This window comes from Microtus ochrogaster, chromosome 19 (assembly GCF_000317375.1).
Source record: "Microtus ochrogaster isolate Prairie Vole_2 chromosome 19, MicOch1.0, whole genome shotgun sequence".
NCBI lineage: Eukaryota > Metazoa > Chordata > Mammalia > Rodentia > Cricetidae > Microtus > Microtus ochrogaster.
Genome location: NC_022021.1, coordinates 59,058,403 through 59,075,253, shown reverse-complemented (window position 1 = coordinate 59,075,253; position 16,851 = coordinate 59,058,403). Strand labels below are relative to the sequence as shown.

Below are 16,851 nucleotides of genomic sequence, written 5' to 3'. Positions count from 1 at the left end.
AGACTGGGTTTCTCTGTAGTTTTGGAGCTTGTTCTGGAATTAGCTCTTGTAGACCAGGCTGGCCTCAAACTCAGAGATCCACCTGCCTCTGCCTCCTGAGTGCTGGGATTAAAGGCGTGCACCACCATCACCTGGCTCATACTTTTGCCTTTTAATGACCATATCGTTACCGTTTGTGTGGGATGGGCACACCTGTGCCACAGTGTACTTGTGGAGATCAGAAGACAGCTATTCATCTACCTTGTTTTGAGGCAAGAATCTCTTGTTTCAGCTGTAGCACTGTATAGGTAAGCTTCTGGCCAATGATCTTGTTGCTGCCTTCCATCTTCACTGTAAGAGTGCTAGGATTACAGATGTAGGTCACCACATCTGCCTTTTTAAAAGGGTGGGGTTTTTGGTATTTTTTTTCCATTGGAAAAGGGTCTTCAGGCTGTTCGTCAAGTGCTTTTATGACTGAGCACTATTTCCATTATCTTGCTCTTTGAATTTGCAGTCATTAAATCAGTGAGAGCTCTTCAAGTTAGCTCTTAGGGATTATTTCTTAAGATTTATTTAAGTTATGTGTATGAATGTGTTATATGAATGCATGTATGTGCACATATAAGTCCCTTTGGATCCCCCAGAACTAGATTTAGCAATGACTGTGGGCCACCAAGTCGATGCTGGGAATCAAAGTTGGGCCATCTACAAGAATAGCAAGTGCTTTTAAAGACTGGACTATCTCTGCAGGCCTATCTTTTGAGTTTTTAAGACCTTATCAGTCTTTGTACCGCGTATGCTTTCTATAGAGTCAGTGCCTTAGAGCTGGAGTAAGCTGTATTCTAAATAGCCTTAGGTTTCTTTTAATAGTGAATGTTATTTAGTGCAGAAAGTGCTTGTTTTTTTGATTCCATTGCTCTTAGGTTTTTCAGTACAAATTGCTTAGGGAATCTTTCTGTGGAAAAATAAAATTTGTACACTTCTGATGTAATTAATGCAGGATTTTAAACAACTCCAATATGAATACCTATTTTTTTTGCTCTAAATCATTCTTCAAAATTACGTAATAGTCTTTTTACTCTATTTTTTTAAGACAGGATTTCTCTGTGTAGCCCTGGTTGTCCTGGAACTTGCTTTGTAGAACAGACTGCCTTCCAACTCAGAGATCTGCTCGGCTCTGCCTCCCAAGTGCTGAAAATAAAGGTACAAGCCACCACTGGCAGGCTACATGATAGTCTTATTCGACATGTGATAGTTTAAATGTAAGAATAATGTCTCATAATCCTAATACTTGAGGTTTGAAGCAGGAAGATTACCATGAGCTTAAGGCTGCAATGTGGGACCTGTTTTAAGAAAATGAAAAAGGAGCCCAGGGAAATGACTTTGTTGGAAAATTGCTTTCCATGTTACCATGAGGAGCTGAGTTCAAATCCTTAGGATCCATGTGAAAAGCCAGACAGAGCAGTGCATGTCTGTAATCCCAGCACTGGGGAGGTGGAGACAAGAGAATCTCTGTGACTTGTTTCCTGAAAAAATAAGATGGAAGGTGATTTGAGTAGAGCAGGCTGTTGATCTCTAGCTTCTGTAGGCATTCATGCATGTGCACCTTTGGACGCGTGAGTATATATACACATATACAGAGTTACACTAACATGTAGTAGTCTTACTGCCATCTCAAAGTGAGTTAATAAAATCAAAATTTTTAAATTTTTGGTTTTATACCTAGTATGGGAAAATATGAATCATATAAATAATGAGTACCAGGCATGCATGCAGTGCACATACATGTATTCAAGCAAAAGACAAAATAAAATAACTTTCTTTCTCTCTCTCTCCTCCTCTTTTGTTTTTTAAGACAGGGTTTCTCTGTGTAGCCTGGCAGTCCAGGAACTCACTATGTAGACCAAGCTGGTCTCAAACTCAGAGAGATCTGCCTGTATGTACCAGAATAAAAGTCCTGCATGCAGCACCATGTCTTATTGTTTATTTAATTTTTAAAAACTTTTACATGTAGGAGTGTTTTGCTTTCATGTCTGTTTGTGTGTGCTACTTGCCTGTGTGGTGCCCATAGAAGCCAGAAGGTGGCAGGGGTGGATGCCCTGGTACTCCGGTTACAGAGAGTCAAGAGCTGCTGGGTGGGTAGTGGGAATAAACCTGAGTCCTCTGGAATTGCAGCAAGTGCTGTTCTAACTGCAGAGTCATCTCTCCATCCCTATTTTATTTCTTTTTGACCTCTGCAGCTAAACCTAAAATTTGCATGAAATTGTTTTTTGGGGGGAGGAGGGTCTAGGTAGAAATTAGATTGAATTCGTTACAGATATTCAAGCTATGAAGCCCCAGTTAGTGTTACTTTGAATTTTTTTTTTTTTTTGCCTTCTTTTTTTTTTGGACTTTTTTTCTTGTCTTTGTCTTTTTCAAAATAGAGTCTCACTTGTACAGCTTCAGCTGCCCTTGAATTTCCATCCTCCTACCTTGGCCTCCCTAGTTCTGTGACTTTGACCTTCAACTCTAACCATACAATTTTTTTTCTTCCAGATAATATAATAGTAGAGAGAGCTTTAAAAGTTTGCAGTCTTCATGTTAATGTCTACTGTTTTAAGGAATAATGAACTTAATGAAATTTTTGTTGCTTTCTTTAAAATGGGAATTTTAGTATTTAAAGCAACCCTTCCAAAAAAATATGTAATATATAAGGAATAATATTCAGCTTTACTAGTTATAGAATTTTCTCAGTTTGGCTAGCTTTGATTTGTTTGGGTCATTTATTTAAAAGATGACTTTGCTTTTTTAAGTATATATAATATATTAAATAATATGGGGTTACTTTAAAATTAGAATTGAGGCTATGGAATTTATCCTAAATTGGCGTTTCTCAACCTGTTGGCCACAATCTCTTTGAAAGTTGCATGTCAGATATCCTGCAGATAGAGCCAGATAGATAATTTATTTACATTATGATTCATAACAGTAACAAAATTACAGCTATGAAGTATCAATGAAATAATTTTATGGTGGGGTTTACCATATGTGGAATTATATTGAAGATGTTAGGATTCTGGAGAAGTCCCACAAACTACCATCCATGTATGCAAGAGTGTTTTCTTTCCAGCATGCTGGGGCCTGCCATCCCATACAAAGGCAAGATGGCAAAGAGCATCTGCTTGGTCTTCTCTACAGGGTCACAGCAGTAGGTTGAGAATCACTCCTTAATTGTTTGTTTTTCAGGAAACGACTGGATGCCAAATTACAGTCAGAATCAGCCAGTGGTGTTAAAAACAAGAGAGATGCAGATGTTGAAGGCACAGATGAACCAATTTTTGGCAAGAAGCCCAGAATAGACGATTCAATTAATGAAGACTTAAGGTAGTGTTTCTATAGTCATAAAGTTTTCTAAAATGTGTTATTTTAAAATTTTATAAGCATGGAAACATATAGCAACTGTTTAAATTGGAGAGTTAGGAGACAAATGATTCCTCTTTTGTTATTTTTTAGAATCCAGTTTTGAGAAAAATTCTGAAGACTTTTTTTTTAGAACAGAAAAGATGTTTTCTTACAGATGTCTCATTACTGGTAGGATAACACTGACCCAGTGGTAGAAATAAATATGTACAAGTATAAAGAGTAGATTTTCATTGCTGTAAGTAGTACCATAGCTTGATGGTCAAACTACTTCTCTTGATGGGGGAGACCCATAGATGTCTCTGACAAAGGATTGTCTGATATTTGTATTTCTTGGAATTTTAAAGCTGGAACTTTTACTCCTTATACTAATATATTTGAATGACTTGATTGTCACTGTGATAATGCTGTTTACGATTTTGTTTTTCCTTATTTGGTAAATTATCTGCTATAAACGATGTTAAAAGGGCACTGAAAAATCAGAGATAGTGCCATTTGCCCACAGGAGTGCAGTAGACTATATTATAATACGTAATAATGAGTCTAATATAGAAATACATCTAGTTTAATTTATTTATAGTTTAGTCCTTTCAGAATTCAGAGAGCCTAGATGAGCATAGTGTGGAATTTCAATGAGAATATCTCTATAAATTATAGCAACATCTAAATATATTTTTTTACCCTTCTGTTGTGTAATATTTTTTGAATCAACTTTGTGTTTTGAGGTAGTGATAGTGCTTGAATAGCTAGATTTTATTTAAAATAGTGGAGCTAAGCTGATATTTATTGAATAATCTATGTAGCAGTCTGTTATATATAACAAAATATGATCGTAGCATTTTTAATTTTCAGCTTATTTAAGACACTTGACATGTCTGAATATAATAGCTAAAATATTTTGGATTTACAGTATTATAATTGGGTGGTGTCATTTTGTTTAACAGTACAGATAGGCTTATGATCTAATTATTGAAAATAATTCTTGTCATTTTAATAACTTTAAGTTTGGCAGACTTGATGCCGAGAGTGAAGGTACAATCAGTTGAAACAGTTGAAGGCTGTACACATGAGGTAAGTACAACAACCTACAATAGGTTAGCATTACAAATGCTGGTTTTCTTTGTACTGCCAAATGGGATAGTCAGCAGGCTGTAGCATTGAAGGCTCTGGGATCAAATCATTTCTGTGGGATGCATGAGATATGGTGGAAGAGCTGTAGCTCTGTGATGGAGCCTTGGGTTCAGAGGCTAGCCCAGCATTTCTCTTTTAATCTTTGAACATTGTGTATTTGCTTTATAAATTTAGAACAATGAGATGTGCCCCATGGATAGCTGTAAAGATTATATTAAAAAAATAATAGGGGAATTACCCAGCACAAAACTAGTGTTTAGGATTTGTTTATTCTTATATTCTTAAAGTGACCAGCTCTGATTTTGCAGTTTGCATGCTATTTCATGTCATGCTCCAGTGACTAATAAATTCCTATTAGGTGGTGGTCACTGATGGCTTATAGCATCCATTTAGAAGTGAGAATGTATACACATAGGATATAGTGTAATTATACATTCAGTTTCATTCTGCTAAGTCTTTTATCATTACAAAGAAACTTTGTGTCATTCTGCACTTGCCGAAATAGTTCAATGGATAAAAGAGTTTGCCATGCAAATTAGGTGGCTTGACTTCAATCTCTGGACCCAGGGTGGAAGGAGAGATGACCACACTGTACTGAGGTACATGTGCCTTTCTATGGCTATAAATAAAATATTAAAAGTATTTTTTAAAAACTCACAGCAGGTTATTATTACTCTTACTTAAGAGACTGTTTAATGAGTGGAGAAATTCCAGATTAGTAAGAATGGCATTTGGTGTGGATTTAGAACTTTATATGTTTAAAAATTGGTTTCCTGCTGAAAATCTCTTTTTCTAGAAGTGGCACTTGTTTGTGAGATATAATGCCCAATTAATCACTTTTAACTCTTACTTTAGACCCTGTCCAATGCCCTGATTTAACAAAAAAAATCCCCAAACAATCCAGGGCCTGCTGTGAAAAGGGCAGAAGCTCTTTATCCTTCCTGTCCCACCCCCACCCCCTGATTTTGCACTCTCTCCTCATATACCTTGTGTCTTCCTTCACCGAGGTGCTTGAGCATGTCAAGTTCGAGTGTCCTGACTGTAAACCCCTATGGCAAGCCCACCTCTCCTGTCATATCCCCTGAGAGGAAAAGGAATTAATCTGTGCCATGTAAAGTCTGTATATTAGATATGGAAAGATAATGGTAGCCATGATAGGTTGTAGATCTATCTTGGCTAATAAAGTTTCTTCAGGGAAATAATGGTGCATGTTTTTGATTGCACTGCCTTCAAGCCAGCATTAATAGAGGGGTCTTCTGAGCATTGTAACTTACTTTTTTCCTTGTTCTTGTAGTTGGTTGACTTTCTAGCATGTAAGACTAACAGAAACATTCATTGATCATTTTCATTTTTTAAACCATCCATTGTTTTGGAGTCTTGAATTTTAATCATTTCTTGTTTTCTCCTTAAACTTTGACATCAGGTTGCTCTTCCTGCAGATGAAGAATATATACCACTTAAACCTAGAGTTGGAAAGGCTGCAAAGGTCTGTACTATACTATTTGGAAAGTTTTGTGAGATCTTAAAAAAGAAAAGATTTCAAATGAGATTTCTAAATTTACTTGTGTGTGTGCCTTAAAAAAAACCTACTACAAAACAGAGTGGTAACTGAGTAAAGAACCATGCTAGAAACCAGGCATTGTGTGATTATGTTTTTACACATTTAAAGAGTGCTTATCACCCTTCTTAAAGAATCTAACAAATTTGTCAACCTTTCTGTAGAAAAAAATTGCATGATGTATAAGTTTTACTGATAGTTTGAAAGTTCAGCAGCTTCTAAGGAAGCCGAAGTTCAGTTTGTTTTGTTATGGTGTGCTTTCTTGGCTGTCCAGAGGGGCCTCAGACTCCTGATGTGTCTGCTGCAGCCTCCACTGTGCTGGGGTTACACGTGTACACCTCTTACTCCTCACTCTTCTTCCTTAGATTTTTAAAAAGTTTGTAAAGGTTCAAACAGCTTTCTCTAAAAAAAAGGAAGTGCAGAGAAGCAAATATGAACTTTTTTTTTTTTAAATATTTATTTATTATGTATACAATATTCTGTCCGTGCGTATGTCTGCAGGCCAGAAGAGGGCACCAGACCTCATTACAGATGGTTGTGAGCCACCATGTGGTTTCTGGGAATTGAACTCAGGACCTTTGGAAGAGCAGGCAGTGCTCTTAACCACTGAGCCATCTCTCCAGCCCCGCAAATATGAACTTTTTTGTTTAAGAAATTATTTCTCTGCCTTTGCTGAGTAATGCTGGGAATTTTATCTTTTGGAACCTTAGAGTTTTCCTCTAGGAAAGGAAATTAAGCATGCACCTATTTTATGGGGTTATGAAGATTTATGATATATGCAAAGTTATTGCACAGTACCACAGAACATGTAACGATTATTTTATTCCTGATTTTAGTGTAAATAGAATATATTGAGAATGTTAAACAGCAGCATTAAGGCTTGTTCTGTCTGGTAAAACTGTTTTGAAGTCATTTTTTTCACTGCTTAGTGGTGGTTGAATCAGAAAGGAATCCTAGAAGGCTTTGGAAGGATAATTGTTCTTTTAAGCGTTCCTTAGATAGCTTAACATTCTCATGTGTCTGTCAATTTGCTTTTATAGGAATACCCATTCATTCTTGATGCTTTCCAAAGAGAAGCCATTCAGTGTGTCGATAATAATCAGTCTGTGTTAGTGTCTGCTCATACATCAGCAGGAAAAACTGTGTGTGCTGAGTAAGTAACCAACAGTGTTCGCAAATGAAAAAGTCACTTAGTTATTTTAGCTAAGTTTTAGTTAAGTTTCTATCTGTATTCTGCAAATAAGAGTGGTTTTGCTTGTTAGGTAACCTTTAAGGTTTTTTTTCTTGCCTTCATTAAAATATTGAAGATTTTTAGTATAATGTTTTAATTATTTGTGAAATATTTTGGTTTTTTTTATCATTAAGCATGATGTTACTTATGGGTTTTTCATAGATGTGTTTTTATCAAGCTTGACTACTGTTCCTCCTTTGCAGTTAGTCTCTTATTCTGTTCATATGCATGAATTTATGAACTCGATCTTTTTAAGTTCCTTTTCTTGTATTGAAATGATGTGGGGTTTTGTTTTGCTTTGGATATGGATTTTGCCTTTCCTTGCTAGTGTGATGAGATGTGTTGTTGGGTGTCCAATGAATCATCCTTAGATAACTTCTGTTTGTCATGATGTATGATTATATTTTATTATTGGGTTGATGAATTAAAATTTTATTTAGAAATTTCACATCTTTATTCTGAGGGACATTGGACTTTTTTGTTTATTATTAATGTCTTTTTTTTGTTTTGTATCAAGCTGATATTTGATTTTTTTTCTTGGTCTAGCTGGAGGTGGTCTAGTATTACGTTGCTCTGACAAAATCCAGCTTTTGGTCTCATTGGTTTTTCTTTGTTCTGTTTCCATTTCTTTGGTTTGTACTTTCACCTCATTTACTTACTTTGTTCTCCTACTTTCTAAGTAAAATGAAGTAGTTGCTTTGAAACCTTCCTTTTCCTAATAGGCATTTAAAGTTTATATAGTTTTACAGATTTTTTTACTATTAGTGAAATGTTTTACTGTTTTAAAATAATATATCTTAATATAAAAAGACATTATTGTGGATGCTGGTCCAGATTTTTCTACTGATACCATTTCTTTTTGCATGAAGAAATTCTTGAAGTATTTCAGTACAAGTCTCCTGATGAAAAACTGCTTTAACATTTTAAAAAATTATGCTTATTTATTAAAACATTTGTTTTTAAATATTTCTTTTTGATCTGCATAAGTTTTGGCAAGCAATCTCTCTCATTCTTACTTTCTTCTGGATGTAATGTATTGCTTCCTTTTGGCTTCTTTGAAGACTTTATATGTGTGTGTACGCACACTTGCTTATGCCAATGGTGATGTTGGATCCTTTGGAAATGCCATGTAAGAAAAACAGAACACCCTTCATTCATCCAATTTTGTCATCTTTACGTAGCTTCCTGAGAAAACATCAAATAAAAGACAAAGGAGAATGAATGTTTCATCTTAGATATTATAGTAGTTGTTTTGATGTTTTTGCTGGAAGTTCAGTTTATTTATTTTTGGTGTTGGTCATAATCCTAGATTCAGACATTAGCTATTAAAGGTTTTTTTTTTTGTTTTTGTTTTATGTCGTTTATCATTTTGAAATTTCCATTAACCTAAAGGTTGTTCCATAGAATATTTGTTTTGTTTTGTTTTTAATGTCTGTGTGTGTTTGTTTCCCTAGATTTTAGTTGTTTGCCATCATACCTGGCTGTTTTTTTCTACTTTTATTTTCTATTTTATGTTTTGCCTGTGCCCACAGAAGTTGGAAGAAGACATCAGATTCCCTCAAACTGATCTTAAAAATACAGATAGATTGAGGGCCACCATGTAGGTTCTCTGTCAGAGCAGCCAGTGCTCCTAACCACTGAGCTATCTCTCCAGCTTGTTTTGTTGTTGTTTCCAGTGTTCTGGGACTAAACCCAGAACTTTGTGTATGTAGGCGAATTCTCTACTATTGAGCTACTTCCTCAATCTATGTAGAGTTTCCATTTGCTTAGATTGTTAATAGTTTACATTTTCATGTTAAGAATGCCTGCTTGTGGAGTTATTGTCCTATTTCTTTTTAATTCTAAGAACATAGTCCCCAGTGTTTTGAGGGACATGGTCCTGAAAATTGCTATCTCTGCTGCTGATTTGAAGTTGTTTTTCTGACAAATCCAACCTTTGTACCCAATCATTCAATTCTTTATGTGTACTTTTCCCTAAGTACAGATCATATTTTTCTGTTTTCTATTCCTTGTTGTTGTTGTTGTTGAAAAGATAAGCAACATCTCTATATTTGATTTCCCCCATATATCTTTCACTATTACTATTTGACATGTTTGAACAATTATTAATTTTATAAAATTTCTCTTATAATGTAGAGAATGACTGCTGTGATAAGCATAGTTTGTGCAGGAATTATATCTTTAAAAAGCCTCTGCCACAGTGTTTTTTCTTAAATCTTAATTTCATCGTCCTGTAGTTAAATACTAAACTGAATTTTAAAAGCAAACAATACAATTGTATTGAATTCTGTTAATGCCCAGGAAAGAACTTTTTGATAAACAGAACCTATGATAAGCCAAGAAATGATTTGTTAAGTATTACATGAAGAAAAAGAGCACATATGGATTAACTTGTTCTATGAAGCTGTAGAAGAAAAATCCACCCATTTCTGTAGTTTTTTTACTACTTGTAATCTGTATGGACTGAGTGATGGACTTTTGGATGCCTAGCAGTAGAACGATAGGCTTTTCCAGTGAGAACTAGGATATCCACTGATAAACCAATTGTTTTAACTCCTTAAGAAGTCCTTGCTTATTTAGACTACTTCAGATCAGATAAATCATGATTATAGTGTAATAGTTTATTATAGTAAGTAGATTATGAATGAATGCTCTCCAAACTTGAAATCTTACTTATTGTTTTTATATTTTTAGGTATGCAATTGCATTGGCTTTAAGGGAAAAGCAGCGTGTAATATTTACCAGCCCAATTAAGGCTCTTAGTAACCAGAAATACCGTGAAATGTATGAAGAATTTCAAGATGTCGGTCTGATGACTGGAGATGTCACTATTAATCCTACAGCATCTTGTCTTGTTATGACTACAGAGGTGATTTACATTGAGTCTCCCCTGACTTTTTCATTATAGCTTAGTCAGTGTGTCTATCCAGCTTGCTTTTTTTCTGATAAAATGTAATGATTATCTGTGGATAGAATTGTTTGAAAAAGGCATAATTACTGTAAAGTGCCTTAGTAGCATTGACTATTTCCTAAATTAATAATATTTATTACTTCTGATAAAACATAGACACCTTTAAAAGTATTTGTAATAGTTTGTTATTACTGCGACTTGAAAATATTTGGTTATTTTATATATGTATAGTTTCAAAGATTTGAATACATTGTTTCATACAAATACTGTCTTGTTTGTTTCATGGTGTTTTCTTTGTTGTTGTTGTTGGTTGGTTTTGTTTTTTACTTTTGTGCCTGGGTATTTATTATAATCAGTAAATAAATAATCAACTTTAAAAAATATATAGTCCACATTATACTTAGCTTTTTCTAATCACTATTGTTTTGCATATAACATGATTTGGGTGTGATTATTTCTACTGTAGTTGGTATTTAAAAAATTGTACATATATGTATCTCTGTGTATAGTGTGGGGGGGATACATGTACAACAGTGCATGTGTCAAGGCCAGAGGAGAATGTTGTGGAGTCACCTTTATGTGTTTGTTTGTTTATTTATTTATTTATTTATTTTGTATGCTTCTGCCTGCAGGCCAGAAGAGGGCACCAGACCTCATTACAGTTGGTTGTGAGCCACCATGTGGTTGTTGGGAATTGAACTCAGGACCTTTGGAAGAGCAGGCAATGCTCTTAATGGCTGAGCCATTTCTCCAGCCCTTATGTATTTATTTTTGGGGATTGAACTTAGATTCCACTGAACTATCTCACCAGGCTCCCTTATTAGGACTTTTATACATATTTTCATAGTGTGTCTTTTGGGAAGATGTTGCACAGAGAAAGTTGAGTTCATATTCCAAATGAAAGAGTAGATATGATAATAGTATCTTTGTGAATATCTGATTATACATGTTGAGAAGTCAAAGATAAGTAGCTTTATAATATTTAATATATCCACAAAGCAAAGGTATTAAAAATTCCCTGTTGGACAAAAGCAGTATTTGTCTAATTATTGGATGTTATGTTAAAGTCCTGCTCAATCTGTTTCCCCCTTTTAGATTTTGAGAAGTATGCTGTATAGAGGTTCTGAAGTTATGCGAGAAGTTGCTTGGGTCATATTTGATGAAATTCATTACATGAGAGATTCAGGTATATTTTGCAGTGTTGAGATAAATGCCATGCTTTTTTTTTTTTTGACAAATGCCATTAATATTTTTGATTAAGAATTGTTGGATTTATTTTCAGTTTTCTTGTGTCTATAATCCTACTTTACTATTACATATTCAAATTGTGGACAACATGAAATTTTCCCAGTAGGAATTGAAAAGTAGCCTGCTTTTAGATAGAACTCACTAAGCCAGACATGGTGCATGACTATAATCCTAGCAGTTGTGAAGCTCAGACAGGAAGATAGGGGAGACAGAGGTAGGAAGAAATGAGGTAAATGGGAATCTAGGCCACCTACCAAGACCTTGCTTTCCTCCCCCACATTAGAAGCCCAATAACTATTTTATTTTTTTGCGGGGGGGGGGGTTGGCTTTACATAGAAGATTTCTTTGTGTAACGCTGGTTGTCCTGGAACTAGCTCTGTAGACCAGGCTGGCCTCGAACTAAAAGCTACCCACCTGCCTCTGCCTCTCGAGTGCTGGCATTAAAGTTGTGTATCACCAAAACTCAATTCTCAGTAATTATTTAATGTGAAAAATGTGAAAAAATTTATGGAACTTATGGTTTACAAAGATTACTTTAGTAATTTTTAAGTTAATTTGGTTTTATAAACCTATGAATGCATATTTGTGCAAAAAATACAATAGGTATGAAATAAGTAAATAAAATTGCTATAGTTGCAATTTGGGGTTTACCAGGAAATTTGATAAATTTAAAGCTAATGTTTAAAATGTACACACTCAAAGTAAGATTGAGTTTTATTGTCAGGCAGTGGTGGCATACACCTTTAATCCCAGCGCTCAGGGAAGCAAAGACAGACGGATCTCTGTAAATTTGAGGCCACCCTAGTCTACAGAATGAATTCCAGGACAGCTAGAGATACACAGAGAAACCCTGTCGCAGGGAGGGGAAGATTGAGGTTTTTTTTTTAAAGAACTGAGTCTATATTAGTGACTCTCAACCTTTCTAATGCTATGACCCTTCAATACAGTTCCTCATGTTGTAGTGACCCCCCCAACCAAAAAATTATTTCATTGTTCTTTGATAACTGTGTTTCTGCTACTTTTAGGAATTGTAAATATCCGATATGTATCCCCCTGGGGTTACAGCCCACAGGTTGAGAACTGCTAAAATAATATAATGTAAGAAAACATCAATACTTACCTTTGCCAAATTCACATAGATACTTCTGAACACATTTTCTATTTGCTTTAATAATAATGGGTTTTGGTCCAGCTAGTGGGTTGTGCCTCTTGCCACTAATACTGGCCACCTGAGCTCAATCCCAGGCCCTGTGTATTAGGGGAGAACTGACTCTTTTTTTTGGATATTTCAAGGCAAGGTTTCCCTGTTTAACCCTGGCTGTTCTGGAACTCACTCTGTAGACCAGGCTGGCCTCAAACTCACAGAGATCCACTGCCTTCGCTTCCAGAGTGCTGGGATTGAAGGCGTGCACAACCATGCCTGGTTGAGACAACAGACTCTTAAAAAGTTCTTTTCTGACATCCAAACAAATACCGTGCCATGGGGGTGTGCGCACACCCCCACCCACCCACACTTTATAGACTCTTAACCCAAATCATGTGATATGCAAACTTAACTATGATTAAAAAGTTAAATATAATACTATGTAAGTTCTAAAAAACTTGATTTATTCAAATCAATATTCAGATGCGAACAGGGAAACAAAAATTACATAGAACAAAGAGCCATTGCTTTTGAAACTATATATTCAAAACTTTGAAACTGTATAAAAAATTCAACTAAGTATTTTAAGTCATTGATATTTTAAAAGTATTTTAATACTTACTGTCTATTATAAAACAAGTAGCGAATATTATTAATTTAGAGATAGATTTAATGTTACTAGGACATTTTAACAGAGCTTTACCAACTTTATATCTACTATTCATCAGATCCATCTTTTATTTTCTGACATTATGAGGGTAATTTGGATAACATATCATATGGACTAGTAATAGCATATCTTTCAAATATGTTGCTGGGCATTGTTAACCTCTGCTTCTCTGAAGCAGAACTACTATTAGCTGCCTTGGTACTGGGGCTCTTGTTTGTTAGGGGAAGGGTACAGTCTGGAGCTGCTTTTTCCCGAGTCGCATGAAGTTGCTTCCTTATTGTACCTACTCCAAAGGTTCATGAACTAAAGTAGGTTTCAGTAAGTGTCTGTGGCTAAAAATATGCTTTTTAAAAGTGGTTTGCATGTTCAATTAGTAAGCATTAGAGAAAATAATTTTAGATACTATCACTTAGTTAACACTTAATTCCAATCCATTTATTTTTCTCAGAGCGTGGTGTAGTATGGGAAGAAACTATTATTTTGCTTCCAGATAATGTCCATTATGTCTTTCTTTCTGCTACTATCCCGAATGCTCGACAGTTTGCTGAATGGATTTGCCACCTACACAAACAGGTACTTTCATATGCTTTTCATGTCTTCATTATTTAAAAATGTTACTGATTGGGATTGCCATACCCTTCTTATACCTTTTCCTGATGCTCTTAAGGATAAAGAAGACAGTTTAATGTGAATCTGCTTCTTGAGTCAAGTAGATTATCAGAATGAGCGGACTAATTAGAAATTGCCATCTACAGGCTAGTTCAGCTAAGCTTCTAAGAGGTGGGCTTTGGAATCTAATTTCCCAAGTTAATCCTGATAATCTGCCAAGTTTGGAAATAATGTGGTCCATTTACTCTGACAGTGAGGTATAAGTACATAGTTAGAGTTCTAAGGTCTTGGATCAGAAGAACCTACTCATCTCTTGACCATTTGATTTGGTAGTTCTTATGTAAATATGTTCACATTTAGTAATCACTGTTTCTTCTTTGAATTTCTAGTACAACTTTAATGTCTGTATAAGACTTTACATCAAATACTTGTTTATGAGTGTTGAACGAAACATTGGATTTTTCTGCACTTGTTTTACACTGTTACCTCCAGAACTTACTTTTATGTATAAGTTGTCCGGTCACATTCCTCTCGATAGAGCTAGATCAATCTGCTGTGTAAAAAGCCTCGGTGCTACAAGAGTTTTGTTTTGTTTTTATATATCAAGGATGCCTTGTGTCACCATATTAGCTAGAGGCATTGTTGTCTGTAATTACAGTATTCTAAGAAGAGCTAATGGGTAATGAAAGTTCAGATCATGTTTGGTCTTGATTAAGGAACTGGGAAATTAATTTGGTGGTCGCATGAATTAGTAGGGCGATTTCCCCATTTTTCGCTTGCCTAGCTTTTAAAATTATTTGAAAGCATTAAATTTTTTTGAGTGGATCAAATATACATTTTTGTCTTGAAGAAATAAAGTTTTCTTTCTTTGTTTTTATAGCCCTGTCATGTAATTTATACTGATTATCGACCTACTCCATTGCAACATTATATATTTCCAGCAGGGGGAGATGGCCTTCACCTTGTGGTCGACGAAAATGTAAGGGAAATAATCCACATGTAATGTCATCTTTTATATGTTGCTTTGTCGACGAAAATGTAAGGGAAATAATCCACATGTAATGTCATCTTTTATATGTTGCTTTCCCTTAATTTTGAGTTGTAGAAAACTATTAACCACCCTCTGCACATTTTAGTCTCAAATACTTCACTTTTCAAAAATGATTACTTATAAGTATTTATATTTCAGATACTGTATTTGATGATGCTGTGGTGGTGCTCACCTGCAGGCTTTGGGAAGCTCAGATAGGAAGGTTACTTACTTGTCCCCAGGACATTGAGGTGAACCTAGTGAGATGGTGCTTTAAAGACAAATTGTATTCAAGACCTTCTTCCAACGCATGACTACTTCCTTTTATTCTCAGTGTTTGAAATACTAGAGAATCAAGGGCTGGGGAAATGCCAGATATTTTAATCTTGATTCTCAGTTTCAGTTCTCCCTTATCACATTTTGTTTTCACAGGTCACGTATTTTAAGTGACTTTTGTTATTATTATTTTTGCTTTAAAGTTTCATTCTTTGGAGAAACTTTGCGTTTAAGAAATGTTTAGATTAAGCTGGGCAGTTGTGGTACATGCTTTTAATCCCAGCACTCAGGAGGCAGAGGCAGGCGGATCTTTGTGAGTTTGAGGCCAGCCTGGTCTACATGAGCTAGTTCCAGGGCAGGCTCCAAAGCCACAGAGAAACCCTGTCTCGAAACAAACAAACAAAGAAATGTTTAGATTATGATTAAATATTTCTGAACCAACAAGTTGGTTCTAGGAACTGAACCTAGGCCATCTGTAAGAACTACTCGTAACTACTGAATCATCTCTCTAGCCTTGATTATACATTTGCACAGTTACATGGAAGAAAATATGATTCTAGGGTGACTTCAGAGAAGATAATTTTAATACTGCAATGCAAGTGCTTCGGGATGCAGGTGATTTGGCCAAAGGAGATCAGAAGGGACGGAAAGGAGGAACAAAAGGTAATTTGGAACTTAGTTTTTAGACAGGAATTGTACATGTATTTGAATAGCTAAATTACTCTATGTTGTCTTTTATTTGATGTTTTTTGAGGGAACTATGTAAAGATGACAAAATTGGATGAATAATGGGTGATCTGTTTTTCTTACATGGCATTAACTAATTTACTGTAATATACTCACATTAAGTGGGTAATTAGTGGGTTTGGGTATATTCACATAATCCAAAGTCAGCCCTAAATTTTCATAAAATTTAAATATTATGTAATTCATTATTTTAAGATATTCATCTTGATAATTTCTAGTCTATTCATAGAACTGTACAACTGTCCCTACTGTATGTTTCTAAAGCATGTTCATTAACTCTTCTCTCTCAAAACCCTGTGCATTAGCAATCATTCTTCATCTTTTTTTCTTATAACAGAGACTTAGGTCATCAGTAGTTTTGGTTTTTGCTTTTTTTTTCTGTCTGTGAATTTTCCTTTTTTGGATGTCTCAAAAATAGAATCCTATGGTCTTTTGTAGCAGATTCCTTTGAGTGAAATAAGATTCAGCTAGGCAGTGGTGGCGCACACCTTTAATCCCAGCACTCGGGAGGCAGAGGCAGGCGGATCTCTGAGTTTGAGGCCAGCCTGGTCTACAAGAGCTAGTTCCAGGACAGACTCCAAAGCTACAGAGAAACCCTGTCTCAATAAAAAGAGGGGGATTCATATGATTTTATATTATGTTCTATGTGGCCAAATAATCTAAGAATATACATTGAGTAAATATGGAGTTGTTTCTATTTTTTTGTTGATTATGAATAAGGTCATAAACATTTGGCTTATACTACAAGTTTTTGTGGGAATATGTGTTTTATTTTTTCCTGGGTAAGTTTAACTTTTTGGTTACTGCCAAATTATTTTCCAAAGTAACTACACCATTTAGCATTCTTCATGCTATTCCTCTGAGGAGTGTATCTGGGTATCGTTTCCTTGAACGTTTAGGCTGGTACTTAGTGTGTAT

At 35.2% G+C, this 16,851-nt stretch overlaps 1 protein-coding gene across 1 annotated transcript in view; it reads left to right on the top strand.

Moving 5' to 3' along the window:
• Positions 1-16,851, top strand: part of Mtrex (Mtr4 exosome RNA helicase) — a 58,800-nt gene that overhangs the window by 2,207 nt on the left and 39,742 nt on the right. The window contains exons 2-10 of the mRNA XM_005356805.2: positions 3,205-3,342; positions 4,383-4,449; positions 5,933-5,995; positions 7,108-7,220; positions 9,993-10,167; positions 11,305-11,395; positions 13,720-13,844; positions 14,761-14,859; positions 15,747-15,849. Of these exons, the coding sequence (XP_005356862.1) occupies positions 3,205-3,342; positions 4,383-4,449; positions 5,933-5,995; positions 7,108-7,220; positions 9,993-10,167; positions 11,305-11,395; positions 13,720-13,844; positions 14,761-14,859; positions 15,747-15,849 (974 nt within the window). The remainder of the gene's footprint in view (positions 1-3,204; positions 3,343-4,382; positions 4,450-5,932; positions 5,996-7,107; positions 7,221-9,992; positions 10,168-11,304; positions 11,396-13,719; positions 13,845-14,760; positions 14,860-15,746; positions 15,850-16,851) is intronic.